Consider the following 27,310-nt stretch of genomic DNA (forward strand, 5'->3'; position numbering starts at 1 on the left):
TATGGCCTCTAGCGATGGGAACCAGTGTGCACGCTTCTCGAGACCAGTAGGTAGCAGACCACTAGTAGATAGGTTGTAGCTCAACAAGTCTCGTGCGGAAGACCAGTGCCGTTGAGCATGAGACACATAGGCGCAGTTGACAAGCAGTGGACCTGAAAATTTGGGGCTTTTCATATATTGATGAAATTTTGCTCAGCTGGGTTAGATTGGCTGACATTTATGCACTGTTGGACCTGGAAATTTGGGATTTTGTGCAGATTTTGGTAAATTTCTGCAGTATTTACTCGTGTGGTGGCTGGTTTATGTAAAAACAGCAGAGGTTTATTTATGGTTGGGCAAGAACAACAGTGTATTTACTGGTTCAGCTTGTGCTCTTGCAGTTCAGTGCATTTACACTTGTGTTTGTGATAAAAATGGCTGCAACTTCTTCTTGTTCTGACATTAAGAGTTTGATGGAAATCAAATGGTTTGATGGTGAGGGCTTTGACCTTTGGAAAGATTGTATGCAGGGCATATTGTTCTTAAAGGATTATGAGGATGCTTTGTAGGAAGATAAACCCGCACAAATGTGTGATGTAGATTGGGCCAGAGTCAACAAAAAGGCTGTGGCTTATATAAAGATGGGTGTCACTGATAACATTTTGATAGACATTAAGGGCTTAGATATTGGTCATGCAATATGGGAGAAGTTGAAAACTACCTATGAGATCACCACACCTGTTAATCAGGTGCATTTAATGTGCAAGTTGATGAATATGCGACTGGATGAGTCCAAGCCTTTAGTTGAGCACTTGAGTGCATTTACTGGTATTTTAAATTAGCCTAAGGATGCCAATTTGGATTTTGATGATAAGTTGAGGGCTATCTTTCTGATCATGAAACTATGTGATTCCTGGGAGACCTTGGTGGTTTCTCTCAGTAACAACCCCAATCTCTCATATGATGGTGTGAGGGGTTCAATCTTGAATGAAAAAATTAGATGCAAGTTAAGTGGAGAAGGTAGCAGCTTAGCTTATAATGTTAGACGTAGGGCTGAAAAGAAAAATGCAAATGCTAGATAGAGAAGCAGAAGCAAGAGCAAAGGAAAGGAAAAGAGTGATGTTACTTGCTATTAGTGTGGTCGGAAGGGCCACAAGAAACCTGATTGCAGGTACTACAAGAAGGAACAAGAGAGAAAGAAGAATGCAGGAGACAAAAAGAAGAAAGAGGATAAGACAGATGTGTCTGAGGGAGCCAAAGGCAAGGAAAATGCCAATTTGGCCTCCACTGTAGTCATAGAGGAGCTCTCGGATGCAGAGGCTAATGTATTATGTGCAGTAGATTATGATGCCCTTGTATACCACATGCAGGATATGCAAATTACCAAGGCTGATGTGATAGATGCACTTTTGTCAGTCGATGATGGTGTCACTTAGACTTGGATTGTAGACTTGGTGCCTCTTTCCATGTAACTCCTTGCTTGGAGTGTTTTGCTATGCTCAATGCAAGCAGCTATGGAAAAGTATATCTTGGAAATAACCATGCTTGCAGCATTGATGGGATAGGCACTGTATACTTGTCTTTGGATAATGGGCAAGAGCTAGTGTTGAAAGATGTCATATATGTACCTGGCACATCAAGAAGAGTTTACTATCTGTTGGATAGCTTGACTTGCATGGTTACACTACTTTGTTTGGTGGTGGTTTGTGGAAATTGAAAAAGGGTTCCATGTTGATTGCAAAAGGAACCAAGAAGGGCACTTTGTATTGTCTGCACTGTAAAGCTTTGAATGGCAAGTTTCTTGCAATTGCTGAAATTGGCTGTCGTTTGGAATTGTGGCACAAGAGATTAGGCCATATGAGCCAGAAAGGACTTGATGTCCTTATCTCTTTGAAGAGGGTTGATGGAAAAGGCTCTAAACTTGATTTTTGTAATGATTGTCAGTTTGGAAAGCAAATGAAAAATTCCTTTTACTTTGATGTTTCTCGTAAGTTGAATGTCTTGGACTTGGTGCATTTTGATGTATGTGGTATGCCCGTGAAATCGTTGGGTGGTGTTGCATATTTTGTCTCTTTTATTGATGATTGTTCCAGGAAGATTTGGATTTATTTGTTGAAAAAGAAAACCTTATAGGCCTTAAATGGGGTGGTTGAAAGATACAATAGGACTTTATGTGAAAGAGTGCGGTGCATGCTGCCCATTGCTAATCTCCCTCGTGAATTTTGGGGAGAGGCACTTAAAACCGCCGTTCACATTTGCAACCGCTCTCAAACAAGTCCTTAAATAATGGCATCATTGAGAAAAATAGATCTTGCTAAGGTCAAAGATGTTCAAGATTGGCCACCCCCAACCACTATCAAGGAAGTGAGAAGCTTTTTGGGTCTAATAGGATGGTATAGGATATTTATCAGTAACTATGCCCAAATTGCAGCACCTCTTACAGACCTACTAAAAAAGCAAGTTGCCATTATCTGGATGTCAATTGAACTATTTAGCTTTGAACAACTAAAGCATAGTTTGATAATTGCTCCTATCTTAAGGCTACCCGGCTTAAGCAAGAAATTTGAAGTTGTCACAGATGCCAACTCTCTTGCATTGGGATATGTACTAATGTAGGAAGATCCTGTAGCTTACTCTCCGAGAAAATTGAAAGCCCATGAAAAGAGATATGCTACTCACGACCTGGAGTTAGCTGTGATTCACGCTCTCAAATTATGGAGACATTACTTGCTTGGAAATAAGTTTTTCTTAGTCACAGATCATAAAAGTCTTAAGTGGATTTTTACTCAACTTGATCTTAATATGAGGCAAGGACAGTGGATCGAAATTTTGCAGGAGTATTACTTTGAAATTAAGTTCAGATTTGATAAAGAAAATGTAGTAGCAGATTCCTTTAGTTGTAAAGCCTTCCTTAATGCTTTTATCGCTGAAGAACCATGTAGGGCATAAACTTTGGCTACAATGGTATCAATGCCAACTGATCCTATCATCGAGTTGACTAAGGATGTTGACTAAGGATGAAGCAAATAAGGACCTAGACTATTAACAATTGTTTTGGAAAGTTCAAAATAAAGAACAAGATTCCAAACTCAAGACTAAGTATCAAGAATTCTTCATAGATGAAGACGAAGGACTTGTTTATTTCAGAATGAGACTATGCATTTATTCAAGTCAGACTCTCAAGAGAAGGATACTTTGGGAAGCATATGACTCTCCTTTTTCAGGACACCTGATATGCAATAACTCTTAATGCTGTTAGGAAAAGCTATTATTAGCAAAGACTCAAGGGTGATGTACTTAAGTATATCATTGAATGTCTAAATTTCCAAAGGGTAAAATCTGAACGTGTCAAGTTACTAGGAAAACTCCAGCAACTTGACATTCCCCAGATGAAATGGGAGTTTATTAGCATGGACTTTGTAGTTGGGTCACCTTTTGTGTAAGGAGGATATAACTCAATAATGGTAATAGTAGACATGCTAACAAAGGTCGCTCATCTTATTCCAGAAAAAACCAATTACAAAGCTTCAGATATTGTAAGAATTTTTATAAAAGAGATTTTTAGATTACATAGGTTATCTAAAAGGATCATCAGTGATCGTGATTCTCTTTTCACATCACACTTTTGGAAGAGTTTATTTGAAACCATTGGGACCTAACTTTGTTTCAGCATTGCTTATCATCCACAAATTGATGGGCAGACATAACGAGTTAATCAAATAATTGAGGATATTTTGCATGCATATTGTAGCAAGGAACCTAAAAGGTGGATTTAGTATCTACCCTTAGTGGAATTTTCTTATAATGTCTTCTATCATCGAAGTATTCAGATGACTCCAGTTCAGTCTAAGGATAGAAGCTTCAAGAAAAATATTAGAAGAAATGGATGATCAAATCAAGATAATCAGACAAGATATTCAAGCTGCCAAGGACCACAAAAGGCGTACGTTGATCTGAAAAGGCAAGAATGAATCTTCAAAGGAGACATGGTCTTCGTCCATGTCTATCAAAAGAAGAGTTCTTTGTCTTTAGAAGAATTTAAGAAGCTAAGTCCAAGATATTGTAGACTCTATAAGGTTCTCAAGTACTTAGGACCAAGCGCTTACAAGATACAACTCCTTGAGAATATAAAAATCCACAATGTATTTCATGTTAGCTTATTGAAAGTATACGTAGCTAATCCTAACCATATCTTTGATGATCAACAAGTTGTAGTACCTAGCCAAGGAGTCCTTGAGCTACAACCTGACAGAGTAATTGATGTAAGGGAGAGAAAATTGAGGAGTAGAACCCTTAGAGAATACCTTGTCTAGTGGAAGGATTATCTTGAAGAAGATGCGACATGGATAGATGGGAATGTTCTTTATGAACAATACTCACGGTTTCTCTTGAGATGAGGACATCTTAATTTCTCTAAGATGAGAAGGATGTAATACTTTCACGCAATAAAAGTTAGTTGGTTAGTTCGAAAGTAAGTTAGTCAATTAGTAAGTTAGTAAGGTTACTAACTAAAGACTAACTAAAGTAAAAACTAACTAATTGTTAAAAAAAAATCTAAGGATTGTAACTCGACATTTTTTTTGGATTGACAAGGATTGTAGCCATCTATTATGAAAGTTACCACGTGAACGAGAGTTATGAGCCATATTAGTCATTAGTGTCAGTGTGTATAGTATGGATGGTCCAAACATACTAGATTTTTGGACAAAACTAGCATATTTTTGATATTTCCGATATTATCTATTGTAAATATCCTAAAAAGCTATGGAAACTTCTAGAACAGGGTGTCATGTAAAAAAAGCAAGTGGTCTTTTTAGCCAATTTTAGAGATTTAATGTAAAAAAGAAGGATTGGCGAAATCGTGCACGTTGCGATCGCAGTTTACATGCAATAAACAACACCGAATAAGGAGAGATTTGGAAGATTTTAGAACAGGTGTCATGGGGTTTTATCTCCCTTTCGGAGCCAATGGAACAATCAGATTTGTGCTTTGAGTATCACATTGCATCTTAGAAGTTTTAGATTGCCGATTTTGCCAAGATTTCCTCCATAAAGAGCTCTTCTTTTTAGCCACAATCATTCTTCTCTAATTTAGCCATAAATAAGAGGCATGGGGAGTAGTTTAGAGAGGCACAAGGAGACCTCGAGAGGCTACGAGAGGGAGATAGAAGAATACCCCTCCAAGAGGCTTCGAGACAGAGCTAGAGAGAGAGAGGGAGGGAGGGAGAGTTATCCCAAGAGGTTGCGAGAAAGAGAGTTAGCTCAACCCCTCTTGCTCTGTCTTCGACTAAGCCATCTTCTCTTATGCTCTTCCATTCCAAATTCATTCCTTCTTTATCTCTCGATCCACTTGCGAATGATGGCTCCTAAGCAACGAGCTGGAAAGACTATGAGAACCACCAACAGGTATTGCCGGAGATATGGGAGTTGCCACTACTAATAGAATATCGGGTATGGCGAATGCAAGTGCAAGCAAAGACGAAATTCTCAATGTCGTTGTGTCAAACCAAGTTATTCACGTTTCAAAAATAGGCTATTATTTTCATATCGTCACATAAAATAATAAGGTTTTATCGAAATTTTATATAAAATATTAGCTTTCATATTTTTCACTTACACGAATTGATAATTTTATCTAGAGAGCATATTAATATACACATAAATGGTTAACTGCTACTTATGATTTGCAGTTAGATTAATCAAGATTATAATTCATAAGATCATGATGGAAATAGTTGCAGGAGGATGTTGCACAAAATGAGTGAAAGACTATATGCACGGTTGAGATTAATAAATAACTCAATATATTGTCAACGCGACAAGGTTAAGGTTGATTAACGTTGTTATAAAAAGTGAATGTCTATTTAAGGGTCTTATAAATCATCTCTTAAATTATTGTCGTAATATTCTTTCTAAAGGAAATTTGCTTATGTTGGGTAAGTTAGCCTCAAATGGAAAATTCATGTCTTGCTTAATATGTTGTAAGAGATGTACTCAATACTTCTTTACGGGGAGGAGAATCCTCATTAGAATGTAAGGCTACTTTAGAATAAGGTTTACCTTGGCTATGGAAGTTGTGAGCTGTAGGATAGCGTGATTGTCATTGTTTGAAAGGATTATTTGTGTTTACTAGAATCTAGATCTCTGATTAAAAACATCGATAAATATGATAAAAGGAAAGATCGCACTAGGCTACCCCCAAGCTAGCTGCGAGACCCTACTTCAAGGGGGTCATGGTCATTGCTTCGAGAGGCTTAGACCGGCTTTGTAGCGAAAGGTCTGTCTGTGGAGATAGCCTTTGGTAATAGGAAATGTTGGTGCCAGGAGGGGCTTTGGCCGTAAATTCGCATTACTCCTAGAATTTGACGAGCCTCTTCGTGACCCAGGATGGAATCTTGGAACCCTAAATACTACTTACAAGGATGGAAACTTGGTGGGTAGAATACCCTTGTGGGGTTCTGTATATCTTCCGCAAGATCGAAAAGATGAAAATTGTAATAAACTTTCAATATAATAAAGAAATTTGTTTTTCTGAAGTGTTGTTTAAATTGTATGCGTGTTTGTGAGATAAATTACGTGAAGAAACTTGTAATTTAACAGACTAATTAAGGAAGCTAGTTGTATATGTTTCAATAAATGTGTTGTAGGTAATTAAAAAACTAAAGATGATTCTGTCATCAAAGGAAAGTGGGTGGGCATAATCCCCAACGGGTCCGTCCAATGGTAGAGTGGTCCCGATTAGCTGGGAGCTTTTCTAAATTAATGATAGAAATAGAAAGACAATAAATTGACCAACTAGTCGTTAGGTAGAACCAACTTGCATTGTTTTAGGGGGTTGGAATGGGATTTTGCCTTATGGGCAGGAGGGATGACTTACTGCACTCCTCTCCATCTTCCATTCTCTTTGAACTAAGTACAATGGCAAGTCTGCTTAAGATTAAGTAATCCTCTAGAAGTGGGAACTCGAAATTATTGACGCTAGTTGCTGTTAGGAGACCTGTTTGATTTTAGGAACCCGAAAATTTAGGTCGATCCTAGTGGGTTTGGCCGGGACACTTCCATTGCGATGTAGACTCAGTGGGGTCTAAGTGACAAATCCCGTTGATGTTCCAAGGGAGCGCCAAGTGGCATCATTTGGAAAACTTACTGATGGACTAGAAAAATGTTTGCCTTGGAATGAGCCTGGCGGACACCTCACAAAAGATCCTTTATTCACCTCTGTGTATTGTACACGTGTATAATATTGTACGTGTGAAAGCATCCTTACGTGCCCTAAGTATAAATACATTTTATTCTGTGTACCAACACATTTGTATGTACACCCGAATCAGATCGTACTCTCTCTTTTCACTCTCACTCACTCATCTGCACACTTCTCTTGCTCCAACGTACTCTCCACATTCCTCTCTCTCTTTTGCTCTCTCACTCTTGCTTGTTTACAAACTTGTAAAATGCCACGCTTAAGATTTGACACTTTCTTTTTCCCAGAACGCCTTTGCTATATGTGTTGCTATAGCGATGCATATAGCGACACCGTCTAATTGCGTCGAAAATGGTAGTCGCTATGCTTGCATTTCCTTGTAGTGAAGGTTAATCATATGACGCACAGTTTTATACATTAGTTCTTTGAGTACCATGGCATGGCAAAGTTGATCATTAGTGATTGAGATCCTCGAATGAGTAGTTTGTTTTGGAAGGGATTGTTTGAAAACATGGGTACCACTTACAGCTTTTATAATTTGGAAGGCATTGTTTGAAAACCTGGGTACCAAGCGACAATTTTCGTCGTCCTTTCATCCGCCGGATATAAATTGGACAATCATAGAATGAAAATTCTATAGTCTTGGATTTGTTGAGATGCTATGTTTTTGAGTATAAGATGTAGTGGGAATAATTTTTACCATTGGTTGAGTTTGCATACAACAATATGGTGCATAGTTGCATTGGTAAGGCTCCCTTTGAGATTGTGGAGTGTGGAAAGAACGTTCCACCAATCTTGCATACAAAGGATAAGATCTTTGAAGCTGATAGATATGTGGATAATATGAATGTAGCCTATCAAAAGGTCAAGCGAGCACCTCAAAGGTCTCAAGAGAAATAAATAAGGGTAGCTGATTGCCATAGACATACATTAGATTTTGTAGAGTGTGATTGGATATTGTCATGTTTTGAAAAGACAAGGCTAAAAAGATGAAAGGCAAGAAGTATTTTGTATTCCTCATATTTTGTGGTTGCAAGCAATAATGTGTGTAATTATATACTGAACAAGTGTCTAATAGAGGCTTTGTAGACAATCGTGCCATGTGAGGCTTGTTATGATAGGAAGATTTTTGTTGCATATCTGGGTGTTTTTGGATACTTGGCTTATGTTCTTGTGCTATAAAAGAAATGCAAAAATTCGGATGACAAGACTATGAAACATGTTATTGTGGGGCACCTTAATGAAAGTAAAAGGGAGGTACATCCTCCCCGCTTTGGAACCTCCTCCTCGCCTTGATCACCTCCACGCCTTGGTATCGGCCACACGTTGGCCACATGCCTGGGTCTCCCCCCCCCCCCCCCCCCCTGATATGTCTCCCGCGTTCTCTCCCGTCTCATTCACCCTGCGGCCATATGCCTACACGCCTCCCACAATGTCATCCGTAGCGCCCGGTGTCTCTATCACCCTCGTCCCCTCCCCCGATTGCTCCCTCCATTTGCAGCAATCCTCCCCCCTCCCCCGGTAGTACAACAGTGTGTTTGGTAGGTTCTTAGTAGGCAGGCGCAATGGAAACCTCTGGTCAGACGTTGGTGCATTCTGCGAGTGCTCCCCAGTCAAACACCTTGTGCGATGTCCTCTCTGAGCAACAGCTCTTGGCTGTCTGCGCCACTGAGCTGGAGCTTAAAGAAACAACGAATTTCGGTCAAGTAGTAGGATACTCTCCAACTAGGGCCCAGCTTTGGGATTGACTCCACTCCACGGTGTGCATTGGCACAACGCAGATCGTGGAGGCAATCCTCATGGGCCGTGGGATCTTCATGGTTCGTCTCACCTCCGCGGACGCAGCTCGGGAGTTAGTGGAGAGCTTGCTCGGGATCTTCATGGGCCTCCACAACGGGGGTCATTCACATGGTCCCTTAGTACAGCGGCTTCACAGTGGAGTCATTTGAGCTCCACAACAGTTTGCTCAGATACCCAGTCACTTTACTTTTTCCCGAACTGGCGGTAGAGTACCGCTAGCTAGTGGAGGACTTTGGTCGGCTCTTCGGCAGAGTTCTCCTTGCCTCCTTCGCGGATGCTGCGACAGCTGCAGGAGTCTCCAAGGTACGAGTGGCCTTGAAAGACACATAGTATACCCAAGTTCTTGGAGATATTGGTTGGAGGTCACTCTTTTAGGCAGCAGGTCACTGTGACCGGGCAACTAGGGCAGTGCTTGTGCTGCTATGACTTTGGGCATTAGGCAGCAAACTGTACACTCTTCGGAGCCAAGGCGGCTCCGTCGACAGGCCCACAGGTGGATGCTGACGGCTTTACACGGATCCAGAGACGATAGAGAGGGAGACGGAAGGGGGGGCCGTAGCCAGCTCCGCAGACACAGCCTTGACAGTAGAGAGCAAGAGGGCGAGCGAGCCCCCTCGGCTGAGCACTCCGCACCCCCCTTGCCCGCCTCACCCGGCAGGGCCGTAGCCTCCCACATCCACCACTCGCACCGCAGATTATCTCACCTGAGAGCCCACACTTGCAACACCCACCCTTCCACCTTCCATACCCTCCTCACTGACGTGAGCCCATGCCCCCCCCCCCCCCCCCCCCCCCCCCCCACTGACGTGAGCCCATGCCCCCCCTGCCATGTACCTCTGACCATCCCACCATCCCTCGATCTTCTTTCCCCCCACCACCTCCTCTGTTGAGCACCCCTCCCCGATCCGCCCTCGGTTCTGGTGATCCCCCCCAAAACCACCCCCCTCCTCTCACAGGAGGTGATGAGCCATACACGCCTACATCCTCCTCGCACCAACAGTTTCTCCCCCTCCCACATAGCCACCAACTCATCTGCCCCTGTCGCCCGTCACACTGTTCCGAGATAGGCACAGCTGTTGCGATAGGAGTTCTTCCGCAGTGGCCCATGGTTCCACTTGAGAGTTGCGGAGCGCGAAGAGTTCCCACTACCTCTAGAGGCGGGGATCTTCGTGGTTCGCAAGTCAAGGAGGGGCAAGGTCAATCTACTAGCACCACCGGCTAGACCAAAATACGCCTTTTTCTTTTAGTCCTTCCACTCAGGGGTTTGGACGACAACACGGATAGAGGAGTTGAAGAGTCAGGTGGAGGACCACATCTCCGAGTGGATGGGAGACGAACGACTAGCAATGTTCGTGCAGCAGTGGCCCGGCTACATGATGGACATTAACTGGTGGGCTGGTGCTGAGGTCCCGCACTTGAGCATCATCTTTTGAGCCCCTCCACAGTGGAAAGCTCTGTGGGATGTGATCGAGTGGCCCCTGGTACAGGCGGCCCGTTTCTACCAGTGTACAGAGTTACGACTCTCAGTATGGCTGATAGATGCATTGATAGTACCACCTGGAGCATCTATCACCTCTATGGTTCGAGTGAGGGCCACCGTGGGGGATTGGAGTTCACCATCCAGACCTGCAGCAAAGCGCACTTGCATGCCTCATAGTTTCTTCTCCTCATCAGCGGCTTTCACATCGAATAGATACCTATTTGGTCAGTCACAGGTTTCCCCATGAGCTTACACCTTGCATCATGGAATGTGAAGTCTCCACTACAGTGGGGCACGTAGTTCTAGAAAGTTGATTGCTCGGTAGGAGCTGTAGCCTGCCCTTGTCGGACGGATCGACATCCTACTTCTACAGGAGCACAAGCTCACACCCACCCACGCCGAGCGGGTAGGAAAGATACTCCCGGGCAGCTTCCGTACTTACTGGGAGCACGCCATAGGTGACCATGGCAGGAGTGGAGGTGTATGCACCTCCATCGGCCCGAGTCTCACCGCCTGTGTACGAGATCACGGTGCGATAGTGGCAGGGAGGGTTTTATGGATCAGACTAGACATTGGGGACTCGTGTCTGGGTGTCCTCAATGTCTATTCCCCTACGGAGGTTAGGGCATGTAGCAGGTTCTAGGTGGAGATCACGGAGGGACTCCCAGAGGTGGACTCCTGGATCGTTGGAGGAGACTTTAACAACCTGGAGGTGTTGGAGGACCAATAGGGTAGAGGCAAAAACTACCAGGGCATGGCCGGGGAGGAGCAAGAGGCATGGGAGGTATTTCTACTGGCAGTAGGTGCACGCGATGCCTAGAGAGACCCTGCTTTCCACAGGAGGGAGAGGTTGTTGGACTTCTCTTAGGGATACACGCAGCTAGGTGGAGTCTTGCTGGAGCGGTTGGACGGATTTTATGTGGGAGAGTGGGGAGGCTCTCGTGGAGGCCAGATCGGGCAATTGGCGGGCACCACATTGTTTGATCATTGCCCGGTTCTTCTGACACTAGATCCCCTAGCATCTGCCCTAGACACACGATCCTGTCAGATCCCTGACTCGATCTATAGGAGGGAGGAGGTAACGAGACATATAGAGCAGCTTTAGACTAGGGAATGGGGCAGGAGGACCGGATCGCAGAGAAGGTTGCAGAGCTCCTAGCCGAATCGAACACAATCTGCCAAGAGGCAGCCATACAGGTCAGGCAACAGAGCTAGGAAGAGCAGAGAGCACTCCGGCAGGACTTCGCAGCCATGCAAAGATTACTACAGGAGGCACCAGGGGATCCCACCCTCCATGCACAGGAGGTGCGAGTGCAAGCAACCATTACACGCCTAGAGGACAGGCGTTTAGAGTTTCTTTCTGCATCTCAGCACCTTTCTGGGCATGGAAGGTGAATATAATGTGCAGGGAGTTTTTCCAGGTGCACCAGTCTCGCACCTTAGGAGAGCAGATACACAGCCTCCAAGATCAGTATGGGAGGACTCGCTCTAGTCAAGATGAGGTGATGGAGATTGCCGCTGACTACTATGTCGCCTTCTCCAGCAGGAGACAGCCTCAGCTAGAGGACAACAATGTGGGCAGCAGGTCTGGGATCACCTCCCGTCCCTCGTCATAGAGATGGGACACTCCCTCCTAGCCCCCTTCACAGAGACGGATCTAAAATAGGCTTTCCATACATAGGACGGGCAGAAATGCCTGGGAGAGGATAGCCTCTCCAAGGCCTTCTTTACTACCTACTGGGAAGTGGTGAAGGACCCCCTACTGATGGCCTTCCAGGAGATTTTCACTTCAGAACAGATGCCGGGGAGCCTTTCGGCAGGCCTTATCAGTCTTCTTTCCAAAGGGGGAGATCGATTGGAGCTTTCCTAGTGGAGATCGATCACCTTATTGTCAGTGGCCTACAAGGCATTGGCAAAGATGATTGGTAGGCAACAATGCCCCGTGCTGCCAAACATCATCCATGACACATAGACAGGCTTTGTCCAGGATAGGAGTATCCTAGACAATGTATTTACCTTCTTTGAGGCGACGGAGTGGGCTTAGCACAGTGGGTAGAGACTAGCCGTACTTCTCTTGGATTTCGAGAGAGCTTATGATAGGGTGGACTAGGATTTCCTAGAGGGCACCATGGCGAGGTTGGGTTTTCCACAGGCTTGGTTTCGCAGGGTCTCCGCACTTTACAGATCGGCCACTAGCAGGGTTCTCATAGGTGGTAGGCGCGGGGAGGAGTTTCAACTAGAGAGATCGGTCCGGTAGGGCTGCCCCCTAGCCCCGTACTTGTTTCTACTCTTTGCAGAGATGATGTCTCACTTCCTCAGGTCCCGTGTGAGCGGTTTACGTGGCCTCCGACTTCCAGTGAGAGAGGAGACTGTGTTGCTAGACTCAGAGTATGCAGACGATACAACACTCTACATAGAGGAGGATGAGTTGATGTTGGAGAGTGAGGCCGGCTCTTGAGGTGTTTTGTTCAGCAGCGGGAGTGAAAATCAATTGGCAAAAGTCGGTTGGTTTCCTCACAGATCCGGACTCTAGCACAGAGTGGGACGTCCACCTTGGATTTAGATGAATGAGCAGAGGGCAGGCCGTCCGGTACCTAGGATTCCAGGTGGGACTCGACATCACTCTCGCCCAGCAGTTTCTTCGAGTTCTCGATTCTATTCGTAGGAAGTTGACCTATTGGAGTGCGGCTAGTCTCTTAGTAGCCGGTTGAGCCTTGGTGGTTAACCAGGTCCTCCTAGCGACGGCTTGGTACATCGCCTCGTGTTGGTGCTTCTCGTCTTGCGTAGTGCAGCTTCGCCGCCTAGTGCAGAACTTCCTTTGGTCCGGGTCTGACAGCTGTAGTGATTCGCGGGCCAAGGTGGCGTGGGCGACCATCATACGACATCGGTCTGAGGGAGGGCTCGGGATTATAGACCTGGAGTTTCAGAGTATGGCCCTCTTGGGCAAGCTAGTTGTACGCGGCCTCATATCGAGAGGGCAGACCTCAAAGGTCCTATTGCAAGAGGGTCTTTAGGATTGTAGACCGAGGCTTGGCGGTGAATGGAGACTGTCCCTGAGATGGATCTTCACGTTAGCCTAGATCATCCCCCTAGATCACCTTTCCTACGCAGCTTACTCCGCGTCTTGCAGGGCCTCCGTAAGGCTCTAATCCAGAGCCCCCTAGGTTGCCAGGAGGAGATAGACCGTTAGCCGGTGATCTGGAATCCCCAGGTCAAAGATCGAGAAGGGGCACAGATTGGCGAGGGCCCCCACATCCAATGGGCTGGTTGGGAGGCCAGCCCGGCTTGTACCATCAGGACATGAAGGGAGGTGTACAGGATGGCGAACGAGGAGGTGCTGCAGTGAGTATCAGGCTGCCAGAGAGGAGTGGAGTTGAGGCGAAGAGAGATAGATGCAGCAATATCTTTGGAGTGGCTTGCTCCCCCAATACGAGTGCCGATAGAGGTTGGGGAGGTATGGGCCGCTAGGTTCTCACCAGCAGGCATCGCCCTACAAGTGGTAGGTAGAGAGGGTGGCGCCCCGCAGGGGACTTTCTTCACTGTTCTGGAGGGGCCCATTTGGCTCTTGACAGAGGGCAGCAAGATGAGGGGTTAGTTGCCCTTTTGTGGAGGAGGATTCGTGTGGTGAGCCTTCAGGGGAAGACATGGCGACTGGACCCCTATGTTTTTTGGAAGGAGCTTAGGGAGTGGTGCCTTTGGATTTGGGAGGGTAGACCACTTGATGAGCTGGAGTGGAATCCAGAAGAGTGGCTATGGCCGGCCACGGCAGTCGCCAAGAAGCCACTGAGGTTCCTGGAATACATTGCTAGGATTGGCAGACACGTACTGATGCACGAGGACATGGATTGGGCGCCGTCACGTAGCAGGCACTGGGCAGAGCACAACATCATGGAGCTGTTCCGACGGACCTTCTGGTGCCACCTATGGGATAGTTGGAGGCCGAGGAGGGTATCGTACTTCTTATGGTTGGTGGCACATGGAGGCTTAGCGGTGGGAAGTTGGCTTGCCTAGATGCAGAAGGGACCTTTGGTCATGTGAGGAGGCGCAGCTCATGTGGAAAGGAGCATGCCGCATCCTTCGCCGTATAGCACCCAGCCTTGGATATATCTCATGGGGAGCTTTCTGTTGGCAGGCAGTTAGCCAGGGCCGTCACCTTTTGTATGAGGCCGGGATGCAGGACACGATATTCATTGTCGAGGCAGGGTCATGCGCAGTGGTCGGCTTGGGGGCTCTACCCATCAGTCTGGTACTGGAGCCCATAGCAGACCGCTCCGAGGTATGGGAGATCATAGGGAGTCTTAGTGGATGGCATATCTGGAAGGCGCGGTGTCAGGAGACTTTCGGCGGAGAGAGACTTTCAGCACAAGCGATCTTAGCAGAGCTTTGGACCTCTATCATCCACTCCCTCCGCGGCCGTTGGGATCAGGTGCAGGGCGAGTCCAGGGCTCATCAGGAACTCCGTAGTCATTTCATGCATACCTGGGGTGGCCAGGACCTTATTTTCGTGATGCAGGCAGGCAGCCCCAGATGGCGATACACCCCCCTCCATGGCTTCTTGCTCCCATCCCCCCAAGACCCCCTTGAGAGGCTTGTATTCATGATGTATTTGTGACTTTTGCATCAGCTCCAGCTAGTCTGTTGAGCATGAGCACTCCGTTGTAATCAGTTTTTTTGAGTAATATAATCAGCCACATTTTATCGGGAAAGAGAAAATGAAAGTAAAGGATATAGACTTTATAATCCTCTCCTCTTGTTGGCCTGTAGTGGATAGATTTGTTCATAGAAAGGATTTGAATGGGACTATGTTGAAGAGAGAGCAACCATTGATAAGTCATAATAGTTGCCCCAATGAGCTAATCCTTTACTAGTAAGACACATGTAGGGGCTTCTTTTCATGCTTATCCTAAAAAATGACACGTGGGATTTGAATGACATGCTTGAGCACAAAAAGGCCATCAGTACAGGTGGGTCTACAAGTTGAAGGGCAAAATATATGGTAGTATTGATTGCTACAAGGATCAGCTTATTGTAAAGTTTTATGCTCAACAAAAGGGGATTGATTATGATTCAATCTCTTATTGCATTGGCCACAGTATTACATTATGGAGGGAATGTAGATTATTTGGATGACTTGCATGTGGAGGTATATTTTTCACAGCCTTGTGCCTGGTTTTGTTGTTAGAGAACATGAGGCAGAAGTATGAAGGGTTTAGTATCGAAAATGGGATGGGGTACCTTCGCTTGAGTCAGTGTAGGTCTTGCATCAGATAACGGTACAATGAGAGGCTTGCTGCTACTTCTGATGGTGTTATTCCATGGAACATGAAAGTTGGTCTTTTGGATCTCACTCTGACCTAGGACTAGCTCTTCAGACATCCATGGTTATGGTCTAAATCAACAATATTTTTGAAGTTGAATGTCATCTGGTGATTATGGAACGTGGAAGTTGGTCTTTTGGATCTCACTCTGACCTAGGACTAGCTCTTCAGACATGATTTCTGGGCTGGTAGTGTAATTTTGGAAGCTTGGTGGAGTCAGAGTTGTGGATTCTAAGCACGATTGAATAGTACTATATTAGGGTGTTCTGTTGGTGTGATTTTGGAAGCTTGCTGGAGGCAGAGTTGTGGATTGTAAGCAGGATTGAATAGTACTCCGTTAGGGTATTCTGTGAGTCTCTGTTTCTCTTTGTTTGAGAATTTTCGTAGAGTGCTGCTTAACAAGTTGAGACGGACATGGACTCCTCTTCTGAAGGGGTCTAGATCTTTTCCTTCGGTTGCTAGTTTTAAATGTAATATCAGCAGCTTTTCCTGGTTGCCGATATTAGCCTTGGCCTTGCTCATACTTGAGCTTCTTTCTTGTGATGCGCCTTATACAGTCATCCTGGAATCGCCCCTATTGTCGCTAGTCATAAGCTTGTAGTTTTTAGTTCCTGAGTTGCACGAAAAAGCAGGAGGTTACATCAGAGATGGAAAGAAGTGTGGATGAGAAAGCAGAAATGCAACAAACGAGAGTATTTTGCTGAACTTGCAGCGCTGCTCAAACATTACCCGTATGATCTAAAACATGCTATTTAAGTGGACAAAAATTAGTTGTCCTGGGACAATAATGGTAAGTCATAAATGTTTGAAGGATTGCTTGCTAAAATAGTACAGCTTATTATTTTTGTGCGAGTATGTAGTTGAAGATTTCTTGACAGGATAACTAGTTCTTCTTCAGGAGAGAGTTAGGCTACCAATAGCATGGTCCGCTACACAACCAAATTTCATGTATGTACGTGTACATCGACGAGAGGTAAGATGGCTGTTTACTAGATTTTATGGAAGTCGTGGAAATGTGTCTTTGATATCTGTGATTCTGTATATGGAAGTCGTGGAAATGTTTCTTTGATATCTGTGATTCTGTAGCTCTTATGGAGCCAATTTGATATATGCAGGGTCGTCAGCGTCTGCTGTCGGATGCAGAGCTGTCATCATGGTGGAATCTTCTAACTACAGAACTGCCCCCAAAACTCAAGGTTCCCTTTTGTTGATTGATTCTAGAATCTAGTACTATTATTGGCGTTCAAAAGAAGCTTCCTCTCCTAAGTGTCCTGTCCCATTTTAAATGTCAGGGACCTATTTATTTTATGTGGGGCACTGATTGGGAAGATCAACCCATAATTAATGCAAAGGCTTTGACTCAGAAACTTGGGGACATAGCCTTCGATTGGAAGCTGGCACAGCGAACATTGGTGCCAATGAAGCGGCTGCAAAGTTTTTTTGTAGACAAAATCAAACAAGCTTCTCACACGACCAGTACAAAAGAAGGAAGTGCAGGTGGTGTTGATGAAAAAGAAGAGATCGACTGTCGTTCAACGCAACGACGAGTGCATGCACACCACCTCTCGTTTGAGGCACCTTACTGTCAGGCAAACACAACTGCCCCTTCAGCTGTTGTGAGCTTGAAAAAGGCACATACGCATGATGTCAAGTCTTCCTTGAGGAGTGTGAGGAGGAAAGAGAACAAGATCGGCAAGCCAAAGGCTGGCAGGGTGCTAGGGAGTAACTTGTCCTTGATCACCTCTTATTTTAGCAAATGATATGTGACCCTTGATGAATCTCCACGACTGTATTTGTTGTCGAGACTTTGGTGGTTGAATTTTGTGATACCTGCCTCGGTGAAAACATGGAACCACGTTTTGGAAATGCACGGGATCCATGATTTGGAGGCTGTTAGATGAGATAAAAGTTTGACAGTGGTGAAGGGCTTCGCAACTGCTCTCTTTACACGTGCTTCAAAATTTTCATGAATGCAACAACAAATGAGCGGAATGTTTGGTTGAAAATCACTAAGAAAGGTTGGAATAACATCGGTAACACCTCAGAGCTGTGTCCATGCTGCCACTGTTTATCCCTGTACCAGAATTTGATTTAAGCTGTGTTGCCATGGTCCGCTATCGGATCCGATCATTGGCAAAGGGCTATGACAAACTTTGCTGCCAGAGCAGTCTAGGTCCCTCTTGGTTTAGGGCGCCACTTTGTTAACATGGGCTCAATGCCTGAACAATCAGGATTCAGCGAGCACTTGTGACCCCCCTACTTCTCATGGCTTGGATAGGCGGTACAGTTGAGCTGTATTTAATTGATGAATATGTTTACCAGTAGGAGTGCCATAAAAGAGATATATTTTGGACATTCCACTTACTCACCGCACCTTTGCTTGCCACTTGAAAATAAAGAATGAAAGTCCCCATTTGATCAATTTATATCAGTCTGACAATAAATAACTCGCAATACTCGCCCATTTTAGAAAAGATTTATCCTCTTGAATTCGTGTCTATTGTTGGGCTTGCAGGCAAGTTGTGCTCTAGGGTTGATTTTTGATGCAAACAGTAAATCGCACATTCTTGAGTAGACGATTACGTGCAGGAATCAAATCTTGGTTTAGAAAGTAATTAGGTTGTCCGTTTAAAAATCAAATCCAGGTTTAGAATCTTGATGCTGTATGGCTTGAAACGTATCCAATCAATCTATCGACGTTGCTTTATAGTTTGATTTCAACCTACTCATTTGGACATGTATTTGATATTTCACTGGACGGTTGACTTTTCATGAGTTCGTATGTGAAGAAGAGAAGCGGAAGACAGCAAAACCATATGTCATTGCATGGTAGAGCCTCGGCCTTTGGAGTTGCCAATGGCCTGATCATCGTTAATTGAGAATCTTCAGTGGCCATAACTGTACATGCATCAGAGGCCTCTCGAGCATCGCCCCGCATATGATATTACGCCTCTAGGGATTTCTTTTCCTGTTTCGCCTCTCAGCTCTGCCAATCCCCTCGCCACCATCACCTCTGTGAGTGTGCCGCGACTGAACAGTGTATGTAGGAGAAGACTCATGGCGGCAGCTTTGTACCCGATCGTACATCTGCTGGGGATCTCTACTCGCTTCGTCAATACTCAACTCAAGTAAGCGAATCAAATATCTACACCAAAAGGACAAATGGTCTTTGATGTTTTTAAGTTTTGAATTGATGAATCAGTTGCATATTTTAGGGGCGGACTATAGTGCTGCTTTTATCCTATTTGAAGAACAGTCCGTTTTGGCATGGCAAAGTTGATTTTTGAGAATTTTGCTGTTGTATATTTGATTGGTCAACATATAAGGGCATACGCTCGGTTGATTAAGGAACACTACTGGTCGAGTGTGCGGTTAACGTTTAAATCCAGTGATCATGCGTTGATTGGCGAATTTTTATTTCACAAATATCAATGCAGGAGCAATGGGGACAGCTTTTATTTCACAGTTTGGCCTGGAATCCTATCTAATGCAGGGTAGGAGCTGCTGGAAAATGGTGGATTTGTGCTGCAGCCCGGGGAGATCAGGACCATAGACGTGCCGGCAGGTTGGGCTGGTCGCATTTGGGGGCGTGCTGGTTGTAGCTTCGACTCGGCAGGTAAGGGGCAGTGCGGCTCGGGTGACTGTGGTGGCCATCTGAAATGTGCAGGTGCTGGAGCAGAGCCACCTGCCACGCTAGCTGAGTTCACGCTGCAAGGGGCAGGAGCTAGCCAGGACTACTATGATGTGAGCCTTGTGGATGGCTACAACCTGCCAATGTCTGTCACCCCCCAGCATCAGGACACATCATCTGCTTCCGCTGCAAGCTCCACGTCATCCATTGCGGCTCCCTGCGGGACTGCCAGCTGCAATGCTAACCTCACCTCCAGCTGTCCTTCTGCCCTCCGAGTCGTGCAGCAAAGCACCAGTGATGTGGTCTCATGCATGAGTGCTTGCCTTGCCTTCAAGTCTGCAGAATACTGCTGTGCAGGAGCCTATGCAAACCCTAACACTTCCAAACGGACTTTGTATTCTGAGTTCTTCAAAGCTGCGTGTCCCACCGCATACAGCTATGCTTATGATGACCCCACCAGCATCTTCCATTGCTCTGGGATGATTAGAAGCTACCTAATCACTTTCTGCCCAGATGCATCATCTAGCAGGTACTCTCTCTCTCTCTCTCTCTCTCTCTCATATGGAAATGTAATACTCAATCGGAATCTTATGCTAATGCATAGGTGATCAGGGAATTAGTCTAGTGTTTTCTTCAAAGTGACGAGGAATTGAATCCAATGAAAATAACCGCAGCAATCATGCATAGGAATCTGTGGCATATAAGGACACAGAACCCCTCGGAGGCGCGTTTAGAAAACAAGAAGTTACGAATGAAGGGCAGGCCGATTGGTTGTGTGCGTGTGAGTTGTGGGAGGTTACAGATTCAAAACCGCAATCGAGGGGTTTCGAGGTGCCTTACGCTCGGGGGTGCTCTACCTTGGGGGAATAAGATGGGGGTTGTGAGTAGTGAGTCGATAAGAAGCTAGGAATACGATATTATTCAGGACACCATAAGGAGCTAGAAATGAGATACACTTGAAGTACGGCAATGCGATAGAATTTAGAACAAGAGTAGAACTCCTTTTGAATTGAAGCCCTGGTGGATAGGAGCGTTTTGTCTTCGCCACCCATATGCCTAATATTTCGAAGAAGCAAAGTTAAAGACGCGTGAAAACGCTGGCCTGCAAAAAGTGCGTGTCTCTTGTACTTCCAAATTCTGATACGCGTTGTCATCCTCGTGACCTTCATGCCAATGCGAAAATCGCGATCCCTTTGATGAAGTATTAAAAAGGAAAAAGAATCTGTCGTGTGTTGCTTCTGATTCGTTCTCTCTTTTTTTGGGGGGGTTGTAGCAACTTGATGAATTCTCAGGCGCGGGACGCCAGCGCCAGAAGCGACAGTAGCAGCCCACTCCTGCGCCTTCTTCCCTCCCCTCTCATCATCATCATGTCTACCCTTCGATGTTGTTGGTGTGTCTGGCCACTGGTCCCAGCTATAGAGAACGATGGCCGAGGCAAAACCATATGAAGTCAAGATCGACCGACCCAAATAAACGGAAAAGAAAGACGTGACAGATTCTATGACTTCCAAGGCTCTCGTTCATTTGCATTAAACTATCGAGCTTGAAACTCATAAAATGTTAAGGAAACTCATTCTCGAGTAAACGTGGACATAAGTATATAAGTGTTCTCGTATCATTTACTTTAGACGCAAATAGATGATTAGATTGATATCATCATTTATTGTACTCTATAAATTAAACCGTCTGAAATATGTAAGCCTATAACAAGCGACAAAAAGAGTGTCAATCAAGAATGAAATGTAAATGTTGAATTTTACGTATGCACTTGGCTTAAATGTCTCAACTCTCAATATGCAAACTTTGAACGTTTGGTTAACGTCAAGGTCTTAATGAACAAAACCAAAATGGAAGGGGAAAAAACAATTGGGTGGTCTATGAAGATGATTTCCTCTTTAGGAGTTGAATTAACACAGCCTTTCATAATATCAAGAGCTACATGAACATTGTTAGCATGGAATAGCAACAATTAGAGGGAATAAGTTGCAATGATACAAATTGTGCTTTGTAGTTTAGTTACTTTTGCCAAATGAGATGCTTTGTATACAATGTTAAAAGAGCCGGCATAAGCACAAATGTGACATGTTTTTGTAGTTATCAATGTCCTTTCATTGATGTGCTTTGAGTCCTATACTTGATTGGATGTCTTGTTGCCAAGCTTGTGTGCTAAAATAACCTAAATCTTGCTTATTGCACATTCATTGTTAGGAGATAAGAGAACATGGGTCAAAAGCTTGCTTCACAATAGTTCCAAATTGTACGAACTATTTTAACTATTTGAATGGCTAGATAATTTTGGGATGTAATCATTATCTAGAATGACAATAAAATGCAAGTGAAATTATTTATGTTTATTTCGTTTCATATGCGATGATTCATGGAACAACACATTAGATTGTTGGAAATGGATATAATGCAAATTTCGAAGATAAGGTTAGGAGATAAGAGAACATGGGTCAAAAGCTTGCTTCACAGTAGTTCCAAATTGTATTAACTATTTTAACAACACACTAGATTGTTGGAAAGGGGTGCAATGCAAATTTCGAAGATAGGATTAGGAAGGTATGTTGCCATTATGTAAAGGGATATTATAAAATTACTCATTAAATATGATGACCACATTTTAGTCCAATTAGGGTGACATATGTAACACACATGGTTGGGTGCTAGAAAGCAAGAGTATGGCTTTCATTAGCCCAATTTGCCACCCTTCAAATAATATGTGGCTCTCTCTCCAAATCTTGATGATTATTAGGAAATAAGCTAGTATTTTATAGGTTCTCATTGTAGGGATAAGAGAACTTGAGGCACCCTTAGAGAAATGCTACCTTAGATGTCCAAGACTCAATGAATAAGGAGAAGATATTTTGCTTATTTGTTTGACTTTTGCATAACCTTGGGTGTTGCATATTGTAATTTTCTCTATGAAGAATGTATTGTTAGAGTTTTATTACTCTCCCTTTTAATAAACAATGAGTAACCTATTGAATGGCTTGAATTTGCCCTTTGATTGGTCGGAAGATTGATTGTCCCACATTACTGATGCCATTACTATAGTTTACTTTTCAACTCTTGTGGCAAAATACCTCCCTTTCTTGACACCTATTAGGTTTTGATTGGTCTTTTTTCTTTGGGCTACTAGAAATGCTATCTAGTGTGTTTGTTAAAGTGGAAGAAACTCATACATGCTAACATAAAAACAATTTTTATGGAGACTTGAAAATTTTTAAATGTATTATGTTTTTTTTTAAAAATTTTGTATTGTGAAGCCCTAGGACTTGTTACAACTTTTTGTTATTATGGTTCTTGACCTTTCATTGTCGTGACCATTAGGAGAAATATGGACTCCCTTTTTTGTCCCTTAAGGGGTTTTTCTTACCTCTCTCTTTCTAAAAAGAGATTCCAAAATAATATTATAGAAAGAGATCTTCTACAATCAAGTAAATCTCGTATTTGTATTTTCAATAGATTTTACTTATTATTTTATTTCCAAACTGCAAGATAAGTTCACTTTTTCTCAAAATTCTCATAACTAAAAAAATACAATTTTATTTTTTCTAAAAATTGAGCCAATCATTGATACATGACTCTTTAATGTCCTCATGACTTTTCAACATTAAAATATATTAGAATCATTCTCATTCTCGCTTCTTAAAAGGGCACAAGTTAAAAAACGATATAAAATGACGTACACATTATATTTTAAGATTATTTTTTACCCAAAGACACTTTTTTGACTCAAGATTTTCCTTGTAAATTTTCATCTTTTTTGGATAAGTATATATCTATTTATTGGCATTTTTTCATTCTCTCAAAAAGCTCTAGTTTTGTCCCAAATTTTGTGTATTCTTCTCTTTCCCTCCAGAATATGGTTTCTTGCATACGAGTTCTTCTGAAGCAGCATTGAGGAGTAGTTTTGATACCATTTGTTGAAATCAAATAATCTCTATCTACAACACACTCTACCCTGCTACAAGCCATCTTCCTCTTCAAAAATATGCAGTAAGAAATCTCCATCTTCAAGTGATAATGGAGATATCTTTATTTTTTTAATCTCTGTGATGTTATTATTCTTCACAGTCATTGTTCAGTCCTTAAGCATCAATTCATAGAGAGAGAGAGAGGGAGGGAGAGAGAGAGAGAGAGAGAGGAGGGGAGAAGGGGGGGGGGACAGAGAGGACTGTGTGAGATGAACAAAGAAAATAAGTGATAGAGTGACAGATAGTAAATTAGGGCAGAAGATAAGATGATGTTATTGTTTTCCACTAGCCAAGCTTCGGTATGAATGTGTTTAGGGTTTCCTTGATGAATTTTAGTAGAGAGAGAGAGAGAGAGAGAGAGAGAGAGAGAATATTTTGGATGGAATAGAAGATAAGATTTGATACTAATTAGAGGTAGATTAAAAGCCAAGATTACAGGCTGATTAGGGGTTGATTAGGGTCTATCAAGACTTTTTTAACCTCACTAATATACACAGTGTTATTCAACAACAAAATAATGGAGCAGTTTTACACGTTGAGGGGTTTGGGGACTATCAAGTTGAATGGCATCTTGCAGGTGATTTAAAAACATTGAAGTGTATGTTTGGTTTATCAAATGCAGCGAATGTAAAATTTCCATGCATATACTACATGCAAACTAGGAAGAAAGGGAAAGATGGAAAGAAAGAATGGCTTGCTAAGGGAGGACAACAGGGTGCTTTGACATGTGATTAGAAAGTCATGAGAAATGGAATGCTAGTTCGAGTGGATCCAAACTAGCGCCCTATTTTGGAAATACCACTAATAAGGGTTTACTTTTGCACATTGCATTGTTTGGTTTGAATAATTGAGAAGCTAGTATATGAATATATATGCTTTGCATACAAGATGCAGCCCATGTCAGAATCTGATGCTACATGCAAGAAGGTAGAACAAGTCCTCTCTGAAGTTGGATTGCATGGAGGCCAAGTAGAAATAAAAAAGGATGAGAAAAAATCGGGGAAGAGTGGAAATGTTCCTTGTAAACCATGCTTTGGCGGACCTAAGGCTACGAAGTTTTTATCTCCACCTCGAGATGAGGAAGGCAATATACTAGTAAAATAACCAGAGATGTATGAAACATGGAAAAAGTTGCACCTTGCTGTTTCATATTGGAGCAATGGGGGACGAATGAGGATTGCGAACGCAGAAGTGTGGATACACCTAGATAGATTAGTAGCTCTCTTACAGAAGTTGAGGTTTATGGATGGTGATGCCAATGCATTTAAAGAGACAACTGCTAAATTTCATAAGTCCATGGTGAAGGCATGGACTACAAATAGCATAACGCACTACATGGTCAGTATTATCACCATTACAAAAAAAAATCATCATTTCGAATTACTTTGTGTTTCTAATCTCTTTTCTTATGCAGCATATACTTGAAGCACATGGTCCATACTTTGCAGATCAAGGAAGTTTGGCAATATGGTCAACTCAAGGTATGGAAAGATCTCACTGACAAGCTCGCTGTGCTTTTCAAAAGGCAACTGATCATGAAGGTGGCATCAATGATTCCAATTCTATGAGGCAATTATTCCAATGGTGGTATAGGAGACTAGAGATATGATACGAGGAAAAAGAAAAGAAGTCCAAAACATCTCAAGCAGAATCTATAAGTAGGGCAATATATGAAGTGAGAAAAGCAAGATATGAAAACAACACAACTAGACAATGGCACGCAGAATGGTTGGCAACCCAAGAGAGAGATGTCAAAAAATGGAGACCTAGATAAAGATAATGATTTTGATGCATTTAGAGTCCACAAGAGAGCACAAGTACCAAGGATATGACACATCAATACTCATATCTCTAATATGAGATGTCTTATAAATTTTCTTTAAAATTTTGAAGGTTTGTCACTATGTTTTTCAAAGTCGATTTCGAACTATGTTTTTTAATTATGAAAAGTCGATTTTGAAATCCTAAGACAAAGATATGAAAATTTCAAACCTTGGAATATTCACTAGCCTAGAGAGAGAGGGGGGCATGAGGGGGGTGTCAGGAGATAGAGAGAGGTAGGGATGGGGTGGAGAAATGAAATGAAATGATAAATTTAAAATTCATTTACACCACAGTAAGTTTGAAAGTTTCGTATTTAAGTCGTCTCTCCTTTTATTTTTTCCCATTGCTCTTCACTCTACCCTCCACCTTTCTATCCTTCATCATCACAGCCATGGCACGTTCCAAGCTTCCTATCAAAAAGGTGCCTGCGAGAGCAAGAGCTCAACACTCTTCCGAATCTAGTGAGAGTACTGTGAGTGATAAAGATCCCCTGGTGACCGATAATGGTGGCCCTACTGCAGCTAATAATGGTGGCATTACTGTAGCCAACAATGGTGACCCTAGTGTGGTCGATAATGATGGTTCGCCATTGTCCAGAAATGGTGGTCCACATGCTCCAACTACTCCACCTCCCACTACTGCTCTAGCTCGTAATACACACCCTCCAACATATAAGAAGCGAGGATGGAGACGAGGCACAGCTGCGCTACGTGAGATAAGGAAATTCTAGAAGAGTGCCGACTTGATTATTCATAAGGCACCATTCTTTAGGTTGGTGCGAGAAATGCTGCAAGATCTATAGTCAGGGCATCATCGCAAGTTCTTTTCGAGGAACCAGGCAAGGAATGTGGGGCGATGGTCAAGCCAAGCCTTGCTTGCTCTCCAAGAAGCAACTGAAAGCTACTTGATTGATCTAATGAGTGATGGTCAACTTTTAGCCATTCATGCCCGACGTATCACTATTAAGCCCATAGATCTGGTTCTTGTTCGCAGGATCCGCAATAACAAGGATACATTTAATCTTAATGTCAACAATATGCTTTGAGAAGCTACCTTGTAATTGGATCTATGTTTTTAGCTCAGGTTTGGTTGTAGATTGTAAGGAGCTTAGTTTTGGGTTATCTTTCCAGTAGACCTTCAAGTATTTGATAGTAGTGGCATGCAAAATGGAGCTAAATTTTCCCTGGCTCTAGTTGTACTTGGTGCGATGCACTATCTACCATGTATTTCATAGTTTCGCAATGCTAAATCGGATATGTGATATTCTATTTTGACCATGATTTGCATTGTGTGAATTTTCAAGTTTCCAATGTAAGTAGTTTTGTTGAGGATAAATTCAATGTGCAACCACGTACACGTCGGTGATCGGTTGTACATGGGCAGATGCATTATATCTTTATTGTATTTAGTGGTTTGGCAATACTATATTTGATATGCGATATTCCATTTTACCCATGATTTACTTTTTGTGAATTTTTAAGTTTCCAATGCTTCGCGTTGCGAGGTTGACAATACATTTAATCTGCAGTTGCGCACACTCATTGGTGAGTTTTTCTATTATTAGTGCAGTATAATCTAGTCAACACATTTTCAAAAAAAGATTGAACCGTCAAATTTATAAATTGGAATCTGGTGATTCACCCTCATGCTGGGCATTAAAAAAACTCATTTATATTAAAATTTGGCCCCATCAGAAGTCTCTGGGTCACCTGTCCGGAGGCTCGCGTCTAGGGCCCTGAATGTGGGGATTCAGGGCCCCAGACGCGAGCCTTCGGACAGGTGACCCAGAGGCTTCTATTGGGGCCAAATTTTTTTGGGGTGGTTGATATTTTGAGAAGGCTCGTCGCAAGAGTTGGTTTGACAAGCATGTCAAGCAGTGCGACTTTGAACATGGCGATTTAGTGCTCCTCTACTCCGTTAAGGGACATAAAAAGTGAAATTTCGAGGACTTGGACCCTTCAAAGTTCGTGCGATCAGCCGCACAGGCAATGTCGAACTCGAAACCTTAGACAGTGAGGGAATAGGCTTCTTCAATGGCAGTCGTGTCAAGAAGTACTACCCACCCACCCATCCTTTGCACGAGCCCTCGATGTTAGA

At 43.4% G+C, this 27,310-nt stretch overlaps 2 protein-coding genes across 4 annotated transcripts in view; both read left to right on the forward strand.

The window, feature by feature from the left end:
• LOC148015849 (uncharacterized) overlaps positions 1-19,540 on the forward strand; it is a 68,396-nt gene extending 48,856 nt beyond the window's left edge. Inside the window, exons 9-12 of one of the 3 annotated variants that reach the window (XM_087663582.1) lie at positions 16,677-16,751; positions 16,894-16,974; positions 17,143-18,906; positions 19,216-19,540. In XM_087663582.1, coding sequence (XP_087519708.1) covers positions 16,677-16,751; positions 16,894-16,974; positions 17,143-17,538 — 552 coding nt within the window. In that variant the 3' untranslated portion in view covers positions 17,539-18,906; positions 19,216-19,540. Of the gene's footprint in view, positions 1-16,676; positions 16,752-16,893; positions 16,975-17,070; positions 18,907-19,215 lie in introns of all 3 variants that reach the window. The other 2 variants (XM_087663581.1, XM_087663583.1) reach the window with 2 other exon arrangements.
• Positions 18,683-20,733, forward strand: LOC148015850 (thaumatin-like protein). The gene is made up of 4 exons (XM_087664826.1): positions 18,683-18,817; positions 19,277-19,938; positions 20,097-20,190; positions 20,683-20,733. The coding sequence occupies exons 1-4, from the start codon at positions 18,683-18,685 to the stop codon at positions 20,731-20,733; spliced, it is 942 nt and encodes a 313-aa protein (XP_087520952.1).
• The last annotated feature ends 6,577 nt before the right edge of the window (positions 20,734-27,310 follow it).

The sequence above is a fragment of the Lygodium microphyllum genome, chromosome 23 (genome assembly GCF_053477565.2).
Source record: "Lygodium microphyllum isolate KBCC chromosome 23, Lygodium_microphyllum_v1.1.10, whole genome shotgun sequence".
Classification (NCBI taxonomy): domain Eukaryota; kingdom Viridiplantae; phylum Streptophyta; class Polypodiopsida; order Schizaeales; family Lygodiaceae; genus Lygodium; species Lygodium microphyllum.